The following is a 14,993-nucleotide window of genomic DNA, read 5'->3' on the forward strand; positions in this document are numbered from 1 at the left end:
CGACCGAAAAATTCTACGGTCCAACTGCAGGATGCGACATCTCGATGTGGTCGAAGCGATCAACGCTTTTGTCTTTTCCCCGGCGGCGCTGACCCTTATTATTTATACCTATAGTATTCCCGTAAAACCCCGCGTTTCGTTTTTCATACATTTCATTGATTGATGACGCAAAAGCTCAATGACAACTGCTACGTTTTTTCGTCAATGTCGCGGTTTATGAGCGCCTACATTTGCTTTGCCAATGCACGTAACCGTCCTCCGATAAAGAAGAGCTCGCGGTGCACGCGCTTACCGTGAATTAATAACCGCGAACCCCGCCGCGCGGCCGCGACAGGCTAAGAATTTCAACCTTATTCCGAGGCGTGGGTGCATGTGTTTTTTCATTTTTGTAGTAGGAAAGATGGCGTCGAAAGGATAGAACCGGTGGGACCGGTGGTAGAAAACGAGACTGACGGACGCGGGTGAGTTTTTCCTAATAATTATCTAAAAACCGCGTAAGATACCGAGCTGCTATTCGCCATTCGTTTTCGTATCTCCTGGCTGGCTTATTGCGCTATATATCATGCACCGCCGAGGCCGCTCCCTTCTTCCCCCGTGCATCGACGATCATCACCAATTTATATATATCTAAATTTCATATCTAGCTTGACGCTGTTCCGTTGCGAGTTGCCAAGTTCCTCCTCGGTGCACGAGTACATATATCTATATATGACGCACTACGCATTGCTTCGAATCGATCTATACTCGTGTATCGCGTATCGCGTGTGTTTTGTCACGGCGCATACGTTTTTTTCATTTCTTTATTCGTCTCTTTCTCGCACGCGCGCGTATGTGTGCGCGTGCATGCGCGCACACGCTCGAAGGCGTGGATTTGAATGGGGGTAGGTAAGTCGTCATATATGAAATATATGAAATCGTAACCGTGCGATTCAGGGAGAAAGAAAAACGAGGCACGCGAAAGGGTGCTGCGCGACGAATTAATAAACGGAATTGAGCCGATGATTTGGATAAACAACGGCGGCGCGAGTGTACCAGTTGTTGTATATATACGACCGACTACACTTTTTCCTATTACGCGTCGTTAGAAAATAAAGTACCGTCGAGGACTGATGGAGCCACCGCTGCTTCGCGATCACCCGTAATCGAGACAACGACGACAACGACGACAACGACGACGACGACGACGACGACGACGACGACGACGACGACGAATAACCGTCTCGAGTTCGGGAAGTTCAATGCTCAGCGCGTGTCGTCGCTCTCCGCGCTCGCGATAGTTCCAACCTTATTTCCGACGTTGCGAATATAGATAGATATAGAGAATGAAATAATGAACCGGGTCATCGCCGTTATCGTCGTCCATCGGTCGCGAGCAGCTTATAATTTTTACCTTTCAATAAAACAATTCGAATAGAGTTTATATCGAGCGTACGTTACACCTCGTTGGTTCAGAGTTCACATCCGGACGGTCAAAAGCATCATCATGTATATACCGATGGTACTAGTAGCGGCGCCCGAACCGACTGTATATGCGCGTGTGTATTATTGTTTTTCATCGTCGCTCGCGGCTCGCGGCTCGCGGCTCGCGGCTCACGGCCGAAAGGTGATATATACACGTAACGGAATAATGTCCGGGGGCCGCATCGAACGATTCGAGTTCGATATCGTACAAAACTATAATCGTGTCCTGCTCATTAAATATCAATTATCTCGGGACGTTTGCTCGATCTAATCTCGATCTTACACACAACGCTTTTACCTTATACGCTTTTGCTTTATATAAGGGAGATTATGTCAAACAATAAAAATGAGTTCGTATATAGCGATGATGCGGGGAGGCGAGGCTAGGCGAATGGCGATGGCAACGACGGGACAACGCGGCGCTAAGAAACGGCTCTTGGATATTCCAATTTCCACTTTCAGATGGTGATGGGTTCTTCTCTTGACTTTGCTAACCTCCAAAAAAGGTCTAAGGCTCAACGTTCTTGTTGAAAAAGAAAAAAAAAAAGAAAAAAAAAACTAACCTTGTCTTACTAACGTCTACGGATTCCAAAATAATAGAAGAGAGGAGGGATTGCGCCAAGAATATAAAAATTCGCGATCGTTTGCGGTGATATATACGGACGGACGTATTACTCTATATTATAATTCTTGGGAGAAGATTGCGCCCGGAAGTTGTTTGACCGGGCGCGGCGCGGGCCTTGCATATGCACAAGGGGGAAACAAGGGGAACGTCATATATTTTATAGTTGACCGATTTTTGTCGCGCGTCATTACGAAGGTCCATGCCTATCCATCATCGCACATATCCCAATATAAATATTATATTATAATATCGGAAGAATTCACCGACGAAGAATTGCCGGAGCGGATCGGTCCTGCTCTCCGGCGACAGTTAAATAGGGCTCGATCAACCGCGACATCCTTGCTCGAGACATCTCGCAACTACGTACGGCCCAGTGTGATAATAAAACTTGAATTTCATCGGGTTCGATTCGACGAGCGACATCGATGCCGGAACAGCGAACCGATGCCCTCCGCCGCCTCATCATCGACGCCGTCGTTACGTTACCGAAACGACCAAGCGCGGTTGGTTGAATAATGAATTTTAAATTCGTACTCGACCGCTCTAATATTTTTTCGTATTCGATGTAACCTCCGAGAAAGAAAGGTCTGCCGCCTGATAGACAACGAAGGAAGCGAGACGGCAACAACAACAACAACAACAACAACAACGTGGCACCGATTGGAAATATAAAAGGTCCCCGTTGCGGCACGGCGTAACATTGAATCACACACAAAGAAACACGCATACGAGGCGATAATATCGACGTTGGGATTGCGCTTGCGCCGCCAAAAAGCGCGCTATCGCTCAGTCGCAAACGAGCGAAAGAGGCAAGAGGGTGGGAGGGCGGGCGAGTAAAGAGCGAGAAGACGGGAAACGGGAAGAGCTTGGCATCGGATAATCGTTGGTGTGTGCCCGGCGAGAGGGCGAAAAACATTGCAACACACCGAGACCACCAAACGTATCGGGATAAATCGAAAAGCGTGTTTCGTAAGCGAGGTGAATTCGTAACAACGCGACGATAGATTGGATTCCTCGAATTTTTCACACCAATCGGTGGTGATTCCAACGCCACGGAGGAGGTATAGGGTGGGTGGTGAGCGCGCGCGCGCACACACGACTTGGATTCACGAGCGAGGGAGCGCGGACGGATCGATCGGAAAGAGAGGGAGGAGGGAGAGCCTCGCCAGCGACAGCGCACAAACTCTCTTTCGGTGTCTAATCAACCGTGGCGTTATCAGTCAGCATTGAGATACCCAAGGCGAAACAAACGAAACATTTCACAATTAAATACGAGATAGACCGATTCGAGCCTCCTGCTCCGTCTCGATATTTCTCGTAGGGTAATCGAGCAAGCGCGCGCGGGTCAAGCGGACGTTTCCCGCGCGCGCCTCGCATCACTGCGGCGATCAAACGTAACGTATCGGTGAACATTTTTTGCCGGTCGAACAATCGTTTCGAGATAATAACGAATAATAAAGAGTGCAAACGAGAATTGGCGACAACGGGGACGACGGGCGGCTACGCGTGCAGAGGATTGTTTGAAAAGCTTTTGAAATAATCGTAAGGGGCGACGTGCTACTTTCCTCGTGACTCTGCTCGAGCGAGCGAAAAAACGAGATAAGAAAAGAGGCTTATTTATGCGCGTACATACAGAGACGGAGAGAGACTCTCGATGAAGCGCGGCTGCCGGGTGTGTTGCGCGTCGCTTAGGCTATTTCCGAGTGCTCTTGTTTTATTCTCATATAAAGCCGTGTATTTGACAACTTTGTGCCGCTGAACGGTGTGCGTATGCGTGTGTGCGCGTGTGTGCTTTATGCGTGTCACGATAAGAATAATAGAATTCCGTATATAGGCCCCGCGCTCGCTTAAGTTTTCTTTTTCCCCCTCGATCACAGTCATCGCGTATACTCCGGTGCCTTATTCTCGGACTGACCTCAAAAAACCTATCCTTATTATTCTACTAGCTCCGCGGTCTCTTTTTCCCTTTATCCTTTTTTTTTTTTTATTATTATCCGCTTCCCCTGCTATAACTCCTTTTTCCTGTATTACACTTGTTAATATCGCGGGACGGCACACTAAGATAAACGATAACAATGACTTTTCCGCTCGGGCATCGATGTCTCCTCTCGATTCGTTCGTATTAGTCAAGTTTTAATAAACGTAATGCGTAAAGGCTCGACATACTTGTCGTCGTCGTCGTCGTCGTCGTCGTCATCGTCGTCGTCGTCGTCATCGTCATCGTCATCGTCATTCTCGCCTCCGCAACAATCGCTTTCGAGAATCTTTTGATTGGAGCAGCTGGGTTATGACGAATGATCGACGGACGATCGTCTCGAGCTCCGAGTCGTCGTCTCAATTTTCGCAACAAGAGACCGTTCAGTTGACGGAATTGTTGCCGGTAGAGCAATCGAGGATCAAACTCATTCCTGATTACACGGATCAAGAGACCACCGATGGCTTACGAGCTCTGAGGAGTTTCGCGGTTCGCGGTGAACACCAGGATTTTTTACCAGAGCGCCGATTTGATTCCTTTCGTAAAATCGAAGTGTCCGTATGCGCAACAACCACGCCGGAACAGCCCTCCCATCCGTATCTGAGGGAAAAAAAAACACGTCTCCACTCTGATTACACAATAATGACGAATGGAAACGTTGTGAGAAGCGGTGGCGGCGTCGACAATGACGACGATAACGACGACGACGACGACGACGACGACAACGACGACGACGACGACGACGACGACAACGACGACGACGTCTCCTTACAAAATAATGAAAAGAGAAGAAAGATTAACGGTGATGATGATGATGACGAGTACAACAGAGTCGTTGATGAGGAAGAAACTCATGATGAAGAATGGATGGAAAACAAAGTGGATAAAAAGTGTAAAACCGGAGGAAAAAAATTACGAAGCCAAGAGCGGTTTGAGAAACGTTCGAATACGATCGATGCCGAAGACGAAATTTATTATTATCATCGTAAACGAGCCGATATCGGGAAAACTTTTGCCACGCCGAACAAGCATCGAGACAACGAGGATATAAACGGAAACGACGATGATACCGCAACAAATTTGGAAATTTTATCTGCCGGAGTTTATAGGGATATGGCTGATAATTTTTCGGATGGTACATCAAGGTTCATCACCCAAAATTATTATAATAATGAGTACAGAAACGGCGGCGAGAAAGTTCTAAAGGGACGAAAAAATGGTAGAAAAAAAAAGATTGTCGAAAGAAGAGGAACGACGGCGACTCGACGAGACAACATTAACGAAAGTAGCATCGATTCTCAAGAATCCGGTGAAGCTAGAAAAGATCTTAGACATAAAATAAACGGTATAATAGAGGCGAATTATTTGCAGGCTAAACGGGAAAAAAATAAGGCCGTGCCTGCGGAAAACGGAAACGAGGAAGCAACGGTAGCGGCGGCGGCGGCGGCGGCGGCGCCAACGACGACCCAAGGACAAGATTCCAAAATTTCATCAAAAAGTGTTAATGAGCCATCGACTCCGATGACAACGAGCTTAAACGCGCCGACGAAAAAATATCGGTGTTTGATGTGCGAGGCGAGTTTCAAGGGTAGCGGCGGTTTGAGAAATCACTACAAGGTCGTTCACGCTGCCGGGCCGGTGTACAAATGCGACGAGTGCGGCAAAGAATTTCCCCTGAAGGAGCGTCTGAAGCTTCACGTGCGAACGCACACCGGTTTCAAGCCGTACAAGTGTCCCGACTGTCACAAGAGTTTCGCTCGGGGTGGTCAATTGGTTCAGCATCGCGGTACCCACAGCAAAGTAAAGCCTTATCGTTGCAATTTGTGCGCGGGAACATTTACGTGCGCGGCCAATTTAGCCCTTCACTTGAAACGTCACAACGGCCAAAAAGATCACAAGTGCGAAATTTGCGGACGCGGCTTCGTCAGGAAAGACGCTCTTAAGAAACATCTCGAGTGCCTTCATCGCGACGTTAAATCCTTTCTCTGCGTAATATGCAACAAAACGTTCAAAGGACATTTGCCTCAGCACATGCGAACTCACGCTCAGGATCGACCCCACGGATGCGCCACGTGCGGCCAGAGATTCGCCCAAAAGTCACAGCTCACGGTTCATCAGAGAACCCACTCGGGTCAACGACCCTTCAGATGCCTCGTTTGTTGGCAAGCTTTTGCCCACTCTACCGCCCTCAAACTTCACACGAGAAGGCACACCGGTGAGAGGCCTTTCAAGTGCGCCGAGTGCAATGCCGGATTTACCCAATTGCCACACTGGAAAAAACACATGAAGTGTATACACGGCAGAAGCGAACCGTATAGTTGTAAAAATTGTAACAGTTACTTTCGGATTAAAAACGATCTTGAGAATCACGAGAAGGCTTGTCATTCCCAAGAGACTCGATCCACCGTTTTGGGTCCGTCAAAACCACCGGCTAAAGATACTCCGGCGGATGATATCACGATCACGGCAACGACGGCAACGACGACGACGACGACGATGACGACGACGGTGACGACCACTACCACAGAAACTGCTATTCGCGTCAGCAGCCTCGGCGAGAGCAACGGATCGTCGTCGTTGTCGTCGTCGTCGTCGTCGTCGTCGTCGTCGTCGTCGTCGTCGTCGTCGTCGTCGTCATCGTCATCTTTATCCCCGGATACTCCCAAGTTTCGTACCATGAGCGTGGAACGCATGAGACTTCTCCTCGCGGTCTTGCTCAAGAGAATTTCTCGGCCGGAGAGACTGGACGAACTTGGTTTTGGCAAGAGGCTCATCGACGAGGTTCTTCAGGATTCTCTTGTTTCCGCGGGCAAAGTACCCTCACGAATCACTGGTGAGCTCGATGAGCTCGAGAGCCTTCGCAATAATCTCCAAGTTTTTCTCGAGTGGACCGTACCGAAAGAGCACTGGAACAATTTTCGTAAGATCAACAAAACTCCCGAGGATATACTGGAGACTCTCACAGCCACGTAGAATCCATACTCCTCCCCCTCTCGCTAAGTAATTAATTAGCAAAATAATCTATAATAAATGCTTTATCAACCAAAGAAACCGCAAGTTGTTGCAACGCTCGTGATTAACGAGCCCACCGCATTATCAAGATACCCAATTAGATAGTTGAGGTGACATTATTGGCGCGGGACAAACGTTACCTATTTTCCGTACGGTTTGAACGACACGCGTGGTCTCAACGAAACAGCTCTGTCGTAAACAACAACTTGCCGCGTGCTCGCTCACTTACCTTCCCCCCTCCCCAGTGTTCAAGTATTTTTAGTTGCATCAACCAACATCGAGCTTTTATTTGATTGATTGATTTGCCAAATGAATTAATATATAAGAGAGACACAAGCCAAAAAAATTAATTGCGTGAGATTTAAATTTTAACATTGTTACTTGTGAATTCATTGATACGTTAGTCCAATTGTTGCAACATTATCACTTTTTTGTTTCATCGTCATTATTCGCATACATATATATTTATAAAATATATAGTTGAGCATTTATCATATATTAATACCTCTATGAAATTTCTATGTTAAAAATATCGTCGTACTTTTGGTATCGAGAGATGTAAAAAAATTAAATGAAATTCCCTTGCCATCTTGTATTAGGTATAAGGATCGAGAGCGGTGTTGTAGAGATAACGGAGGCGAGGCGAGACACCGATGCGGGGAATAACAGTTAGATAGGTCTCACTAAATGTGAAAAGACAATAATTTGGGTGGACCCGAAAAATACGGATCCTATACATTAGATTATGTGGAACGCGTCGTTCATCACACACCTCCTAGAAATTAATTGTGCGTGTGGGTGTGCGTGAGTTATATATATATATATATTTATTCAATCTTGGCTCGATAGCAAATATTTAAATACATCATTTCATCCACACTGTCCGTTCGAACGGTCGCGAGCGGTTGCTCATGCCAATCGAAGAGAATAATCGTATGGGTCGTTTTTTTTTTCGGCGGCGAATGAGCGAGTATAAAACATTGACTGATGAAAATATTGTATCCGCGCACAGAGATCATTATCGCGACCGTGTGCGTTGTCATATTATTTTCGGTGAGTACAACTCCCGCCAATTCGTCGAGATTGCGAAAAAAGTATCATCGGGGGAGAGAGAGAGAGTGCTCATTGGTTTTTAAAATTTATATATGAACGCGACAAGAATCTCTCCGACCCGGGCAGGCGTTCTTCGATGTAAATTGAGGTCAGCCCGAGGGATCGTTCAACGAGGATATATCTGGGTCAACATTTTCTTCGGCTCGACGCGCACAAAAGCACGGCCCGAACGATACGTTCGATATGTTCTCGCTGAACGGCAATGAATGGTGTATCAATGAGTTCGCAGCGGTGCTCCTTGCCGCCGCCGCCGCCGCCGCCGCCGCCACCACCACCACCACCACCACCACCACCACCACCACCACCACCACCACCATCATCACCATCACCATCACCATCACCACGTGTCGTCCCTATCTACCATATTTTTTGAGATTCGGACGAAACCCTTTTTTTCTTTACCATGTTACCATTTTTTTCTTGTCACAAGTGCCATATGTATATGTTGAATATTACCAGCTACGATGATGACTGTACGAGCAAATTATTCTTTACGAATAAAGAATGTTTCTCTTTTACTTTTTGAAGAAAGAAAAAATGACAACGAGTCTCGTGCGTCATTTCAAACCTTAAAAACAATTCTCCCATCTTTTGGGTGCAAATTTGTCTACGATAAACATGTCTTCTCTCCTCGTCTTATACATATAAATATACTTTTTTTTTTTTTTTTCGTCAAAATGTTTATTAATCATGAAAGTATGTACTGTAAAAACATCCGCTTGTGCGGTAAGAATAGTAGTTATTTGGTATAATAGTAGTTATTATAAATGGCAATAGAAAATCAGAGTACGTCGCATTATGCCGACTAGGAAAGACAATCATATCCACGAGAGCCGCATTTTATGCGCCAAGTCCACCTCAAGATCTTGTACGGTCAGATACTGCAAGCAAAAGGCCTCAATGTTAAATACTTTAACGTGATCGATCAGTTGTTCAGTTGGTAAAATTCCTGCTGCACGTTTTATTCCGAGTAGGTTGATAATTGAAAGAAAATGTGAGTTACACGCTATTCTCTCTCATTTTATTAGAGAACAAGGTGTAACTTTTATTTTTCTCAAAAAATCAAGGATGTCCGAGTAAAACGTGTAACCATTTTGCAGCTATCTCTCCCGCACTCACGCAAGTGATAGATCACCTTTAACGACGGAATGCGAGAAAGAGAGACAGACAACAAAGTGGATTGCTGATGGTTTGTGAAAGAAAATATGAGAAAAAAGAAAAAAAAAAGTAACTCACCGATCGGGCTTCGTCGTAAATGAATCGAGTCTTTTTATCATTGACGAATACCTCCGTAACCGGCTCGACAACACCCAACACTTCAACTTTTCCAAGCGTCATTTTTCCCGCGTATTTGCCAGGTTTCGCTTGGATACAGGAAACTGTTCGATTCACCAGGTTGAAACGCAACCAACGATAATTTTTTTTTTCGGTAGCGTCTACGGACAAAGGTTGTTATTATTATTATTCAATCAATTGTACGTTAAATATTATTATCGAGGAAACAAGCGTATTTATCAACGAACCAAGGCTATCACCGTCGTCCCAGTATAATTCACCTTCAGCCAGGCCCAGATCATCGGACGCGATTAACAATTCGAAAGGATTTTCACGACTCTCGGTGGTCGTTTTAGACGGCGTTTGAGCCGGTAGGATATATCCACCGCGCACGAGCAAAGGTATTGTGTCGAGAGGTGCTTCGAGCGTGTAGTTTTCACCCCTCGATAATATACGCTTCTTTTCATAAAAATCGTACCAAGTACCTTTCGGGACGTAAGCGGTAACTCGTGTCGCTCCCTCAGAGAAAGAATTTTTTTTACGTTAGTTTCCTTTTTTGGCTTTGTCGATTTGTGCTCTGTACTTTATTTAGTATAAATTCCATAGTAAACAAAAATCGCCGCGTTACCTCCTCTAATACCGGTACGATCATCAAAGAGTTCCCCCAAAGGAATTGAGTATCCAAATCCCAGGTCGCTGAGTCATTGCTGAATCTATGAGGGGGAGAGCGAAGAAAAAAAAATGCAAGTTTATACGAGGTTATCGAATTCGTATTACGAAGAAGAAGAAGAAGAAGAACTCTCTGAACGACGTACTCGAAAAAGAGCGGTCGCGCTACAGTCTCGCCAAATGCGTGGGCACGAAAAAAAAGGGTGTAAAGATGTGGCAAAAGTCGATAACGAACCGTGAGAGCTTTTCTCGTTGATTCAACGACCAGTTGACCCATCGCGACGGGATCTTGTTCCTGAACGATTAATTATGGAGATTATTGTGAAGAATCCACCACGGATTCCACGGTGAAAAGTATTAATATAATCATGCAATAAGAATTCGATTATGATTACGATAGTGTCGTCGCTGTTATGGTTCCGTGAAAATGGATAAAACGCTCCTAGCTGGGACCACCGATTGCACAGTGCCTCCGTCGTATTACCGTCAAATCCACAAATATCCGCACCCATCATGGGAATTTGAAAAAAACCAAAGTTCAATAATTGAGCCACGCTCATTTTCATATCGTGCCAGGAGGAATAAATGTCGCCTGACCAGTGGCCCGCGTAAAATCCATGACCAACCCACGTCGACCGTGAAATAACGAAAGGTCGAAGCCCTCGAATTTTCGTCAACGCACTGAAACCCCGATACTCCACGATACATAATAAGTACAATCGTCGTCGTTTGAGCTCAATTCCGCAATTGATTCATATCTTACCGATTGGTTGCAACGGCCTCGCTCGTCCCATAAGTATTGTGAATATTATAGTGCGAGCCAAGATAATGTTGAGCGTTCATACAGAGCGTTTTCGTCGCCAATACATCACCGACGACTCTCGGTACGTAGATCGGATTATCGCGATCGTTATTTTCACACCCGTTTATCTTGCCGTTGTAAAAATTGGATGGCTCGTTCATGTCCTAAGATTGATAATTAATAAGAATTAAGACCGATAATACCAGGCGCGTTGATGCATAAACGACTTACGATCCAAGCGCCGTCGTACGGAAACATCCGCCACATATCGTTCATCATGTCGTGCCAGTAATCCAGAGCCGCCGGATTTGTAAAATCCGGCCAAACCGACGATCGCGTATTCCAAACTTTTCCTTTAAACGGTAAAGTCGAGTTTGCCTCCTTTATAAATATGTCACGGCGTATACCCTCGTCGTACGGGCGATATGAACCGTTTGCTTCGGAACCCGAAATAGCTGCGTCTATCAACGGTACATAGTGCATTCCTATCTTGGGTGCGGAAAGAAAGAAAGAAAAAGTCTTGCTTCATTCGCCGTCCTAAACTCGTCGTCCTCCCCGGCTTTCGTCACTGCCCGCTCGACTTACCTCATGAAGATGCTCCACAAACTCGGGTAATTTTCCAAACTTGTCGGTATTGTACGTAAAATCGTTATTTTCTTTCATGTAATCCAAATCGTTCCATTGAGTATCCTGCGAATAATAAGGGTGGTAGTATTGGTATTGGTGGCCGAAAAATAATATTTTTATTAAAATAAATAGATCGACTAACGAACGGAATCCCGGCTGCCCTCGTTCTGTTCCAGACGCGTATCGTTTCGTCCAAAGTTCCGTAGCCAAATCTGCACAGATGAAAACCCAATGACCAGTACGGCGGCATAAAAGGCTTACCAATCACCCGAGAATATTGCTCGATCACTTGCGAGGGTGACGGTCCCATGAAGGAATAAAAATCGAAGATGCCACCGATGCTTCTATACGTTATAGCCGGAGTCGGTTGGAGAATAACGTCTGTGAGTACGCGAGAGACGGAAAAATTGAGTAATCGCGTAGATTTTTCCATCGATTCTTCGATTATAATAATTTATCATCGTCAACATTATATTACCCATGGCGTTGCTGTTGAGAAATAGCAATCCAAAATATTGACCGGGTTTTGCCATAACGAGGGCAAAAGGATGTGATCCGTACAAATTGGCATTTTCCGTCGGTGGTTGATCCTTGTTAAAGAATGTCTGACTTTGCCATTTCGTGCTCAATCGTAATCGATTTCGATGCTCCCCTAGACCATAAACGACGCTACCTTCGTTCAATCTAAAGGAAATTTGTAGAAACTGATCGGCGAATATAAATCCTCCGCCGATGCTCGAATCCAGCCTGCGTCAGATAAGTACGCGCAAAATGTGCTTCAAAAACGTTGTTCCTCGTGTCGTCCAATATCCAATATATAGAGAAAGATGAGAGGTGGCCGCGCAAGAGTTATACATACAAAACCGTATCATCGCTCGTACTTTTGATGGAAAAACCAGGAGCACGGGAACTTTTTTCGATCGAATATTTTAGATTCGCTGTGTTGCCAGGTAACGATTCTCGTTCAATTGGTATATGTGGCTCGTAGCGCTTATCGAGAGCATCGACTATCTGTAACAACGACACACCGATATAACATTTCTTTCTTCCCTTGTAAAATTCGAATTTACCTTTACTCGTATGATCGAGCCTTCTATATAATACACATCCATTCTGATCAACCTAATATCTTTTTTGTAGAAAGATTTGCCACAATTTTCATAAAACATGGGGTTATTCGGTGTCTTGTTTGCAGCTTTGTAAATACTCCAGTCCTGCGGATAATAACAGTAAGGCACGTCTAGAGGAAGTTTGCGCAATCTCTGGGAATATCTTCTCTTCGTGGGACTCCAACAACAACCTCTATCCGTACACGACAGTTCGGAGGCACCATCCTCGGGATGGCAATCGAAGCGTTCATTCTCAGGGATCGTCGAGCATCCTGCCAACCTTTGTCGTTTATTTATGGATATACCGTTTGTTTCGTTTGATCTAGCCGAAGACGTTTCAAATGCGCTCCTCGTTGAAATTAACAGAATAAACGACGAGGCGATTACTAAACTTATTAGGAGGATCAACGACTGGGATAAAATCAAACGTCGCCGGGTACAACGTCCGCTCTTTGGCTCGGCCTTTGATTCAATGAAATTTTTGTGAACCTTCCAAAATGGTTCTCTCCTCGTTGGAAGAAACAGGGTCATGTCTATCGAATAGAGAAACTGAATGAAAAAACTTTCAATAGAAGAGTATTTGCAGAAATTTTTTTTTCTGTATATTTGAATTATCCAATACTTTCTCATCATTATTTAATCGCAGAACTCAACGTTCTTAAATAATTCTTCTCCATCTGATAAATGCTGGTTTTTATTTTACAACTTTTTAAAACTTACCGAATATGTGAAATCAACGTGTTTGTACTACGTCCGACACAATTCAATAAGAATATTTATCCATTCAGCGAATTATTGAAAGAATTTTTTAGCGCGAATATCGTTGACGGTTTATGGCGAAACAGATAAAAATACGTTGCTTCCGCCGTCCAGTGCGCAAGTTATTTTTGTCTTATGTATTTTATCATCATCAATTCGTCGCGCAGTAACCAACAACGCTGCAACCTGCAATGCTCGCGCGTCAACGACCGCCGAGCCGAGCAAAATGCCGAGTTGAAAAAAAAAACAAAACAACGTTCTGATATCATATCATGGTTGGTTCACAATTCACAACACACGGGTTCACAATAACGACGCGCGTGACCGCAGGCGACGAGCACGGTCTTGTATACAGGTCTTGCAACGAAGCCCAATTTCAATGGTGAGCGATTGTCACGGTAATGTCATAAGTTTTCTTTCGCGTCAACGCCGCTATATGTCGTTGCTATCGATGAGTGTGGTGCGCAGTGTACATTGCGCATGCCAGTGCTCCACAAGCGTCCACCACAAACAACTGTCAGCGTACATAGCCATTTTGTAGTTCTGTATAGGTTAGCGGAATAAAACAACAATTCTTCTTTTTTATTGTTGCTATATCTTGGGAATTATTCTCGCAATTTTTTGCCGTTATTATTATAATGTTCAAAAAATTATTTTATTAATAGTAAATTAAAAAAGATTGAGCGTATAGTTGGCGGAAAGTAACTTGAAAATCATTTATTTCTTACAAAATCAACCAGAAATTATCTGGGAAATGCATGTGTAATATTGAATAATTTACGAAGTGATTTTTTTATCACAATAACACGAAAATTGAATCAATGGTTTTTTCCTGATGTACCCAGCTGACAGCTGACCCCCATCTGATCATCATCTTCCATCTTCGTTGTGTACACATGCTGTACATGCAGGATGCGTGCGTGCACTAGTATGCTTTACTTGCTATTTAATGCTATTATTAATTTACATTTGACGTTTTAATACCGTGAGTGTAGACGTGTAGACCGTGCTGTAAATGATAATCTGAAAACGTTCAGTCGTATAGTTGTTGAGCGCGTCAAATGTTTATATTAACCATATCAAATAATATTGTCTGATCTGTAGCTATATAATAACCTCGAGCTCTAACCAACAAAAAATAATAATTGTGCAATGTATGTATGCTATTAATCTGCTATGATTTCTAATTAAATGCGCGATTTAAAAAATTTTTTTTCCAGACACATGTGCTCCGAAAATGTCGACCGTACGGCCGATATTTTTGGAGCACTAACTCGGAGAATTTTTAAACAGCAATCTTCTTTGTTTTATACGTTTTCATTGAAAATTAATGCACCAGTTGCCGACTAGTGTTGCCAAGACGAAGATATTCAAAGTATGAAACAAATAACATATCAATATAAAAGCGTAATTGAGTATATAAAATTAGATGAAATGAGTACATGCAAGCAATTTGTGAATTTTTTACATTATTGGTTGATAGATCCGCACACTCTAAGAAGAAAAAATCAATTTCTTTATTTGTAAATACTTTTTTGCCGAAAATTCTTACTTTATAAATTGTTT

The 14,993-nt window shown here is 44.2% G+C and overlaps 2 protein-coding genes and 1 long non-coding RNA gene across 5 annotated transcripts; 2 read left to right on the top strand and 1 right to left on the bottom strand.

Moving 5' to 3' along the window:
* The first annotated feature begins 374 nt into the window (after positions 1-374).
* LOC122416018 (uncharacterized) lies at positions 375-12,893 on the top strand. The gene is made up of 3 exons (XR_006262043.1): positions 375-461; positions 11,736-11,942; positions 12,755-12,893. It is a non-coding gene; the product is annotated as an uncharacterized lncRNA (long non-coding RNA).
* On the top strand, positions 4,242-8,704 carry LOC122416013 (zinc finger protein 286A-like). The gene has a single exon (XM_043428667.1). The coding sequence runs from the start codon at positions 4,374-4,376 to the stop codon at positions 7,032-7,034; it is 2,661 nt and encodes an 886-aa protein (XP_043284602.1). The 5' UTR covers positions 4,242-4,373; the 3' UTR covers positions 7,035-8,704.
* On the bottom strand, positions 8,841-13,805 carry LOC122416012 (lysosomal alpha-glucosidase-like). 3 transcript variants are annotated; one of them, XM_043428665.1, is made up of 14 exons: positions 13,389-13,805; positions 12,630-13,201; positions 12,419-12,570; positions 12,038-12,306; positions 11,702-11,940; positions 11,518-11,622; positions 11,164-11,421; positions 10,894-11,096; positions 10,526-10,811; positions 10,277-10,425; positions 10,090-10,174; positions 9,710-9,980; positions 9,423-9,622; positions 8,841-9,067 (listed from the first exon to the last, which is right to left on the bottom strand). In XM_043428665.1, the coding sequence occupies exons 2-14, from the start codon at positions 13,197-13,199 to the stop codon at positions 9,005-9,007; spliced, it is 2,850 nt and encodes a 949-aa protein (XP_043284600.1). In that variant the 5' UTR covers positions 13,200-13,201; positions 13,389-13,805; the 3' UTR covers positions 8,841-9,004. The 3 variants fall into 3 exon arrangements, with proteins under 3 accessions (XP_043284600.1, XP_043284601.1, XP_043284599.1); XM_043428666.1 differs by lacking the exon at positions 13,389-13,805 and having other exon boundaries at positions 12,630-12,773; positions 12,860-13,001; XM_043428664.1 differs by lacking the exon at positions 13,389-13,805 and having other exon boundaries at positions 12,630-13,365.
* Positions 13,806-14,993: the final 1,188 nt, after the last annotated feature.

This window comes from Venturia canescens, chromosome 9 (genome assembly GCF_019457755.1).
Source record: "Venturia canescens isolate UGA chromosome 9, ASM1945775v1, whole genome shotgun sequence".
Taxonomy (NCBI): Eukaryota; Metazoa; Arthropoda; class Insecta; order Hymenoptera; family Ichneumonidae; genus Venturia; species Venturia canescens.

Bases quoted from the DNA above. Each gene is read 5' to 3' on its own strand.
- LOC122416013 (XM_043428667.1), top strand. From the start codon at position 4,374: ATGACGAATGATCGACGGACGATCGTCTCGAGCTCCGAGTCGTCGTCT.
- LOC122416012 (XM_043428664.1), bottom strand. From the start codon at position 13,301: ATGATGAGAAAGTATTGGATAATTCAAATATACAGAAAAAAAAATTTC. The intron at 12,307-12,418 runs GTATGTATAACT...TATCTGACGCAG, and splicing joins ACGAGCGATGATACGGTTTT to GCTGGATTCGAGCATCGGCG. The intron at 11,623-11,701 runs GTTAGTCGATCT...TATTATTCGCAG, and splicing joins GGGCAGCCGGGATTCCGTTC to GATACTCAATGGAACGATTT.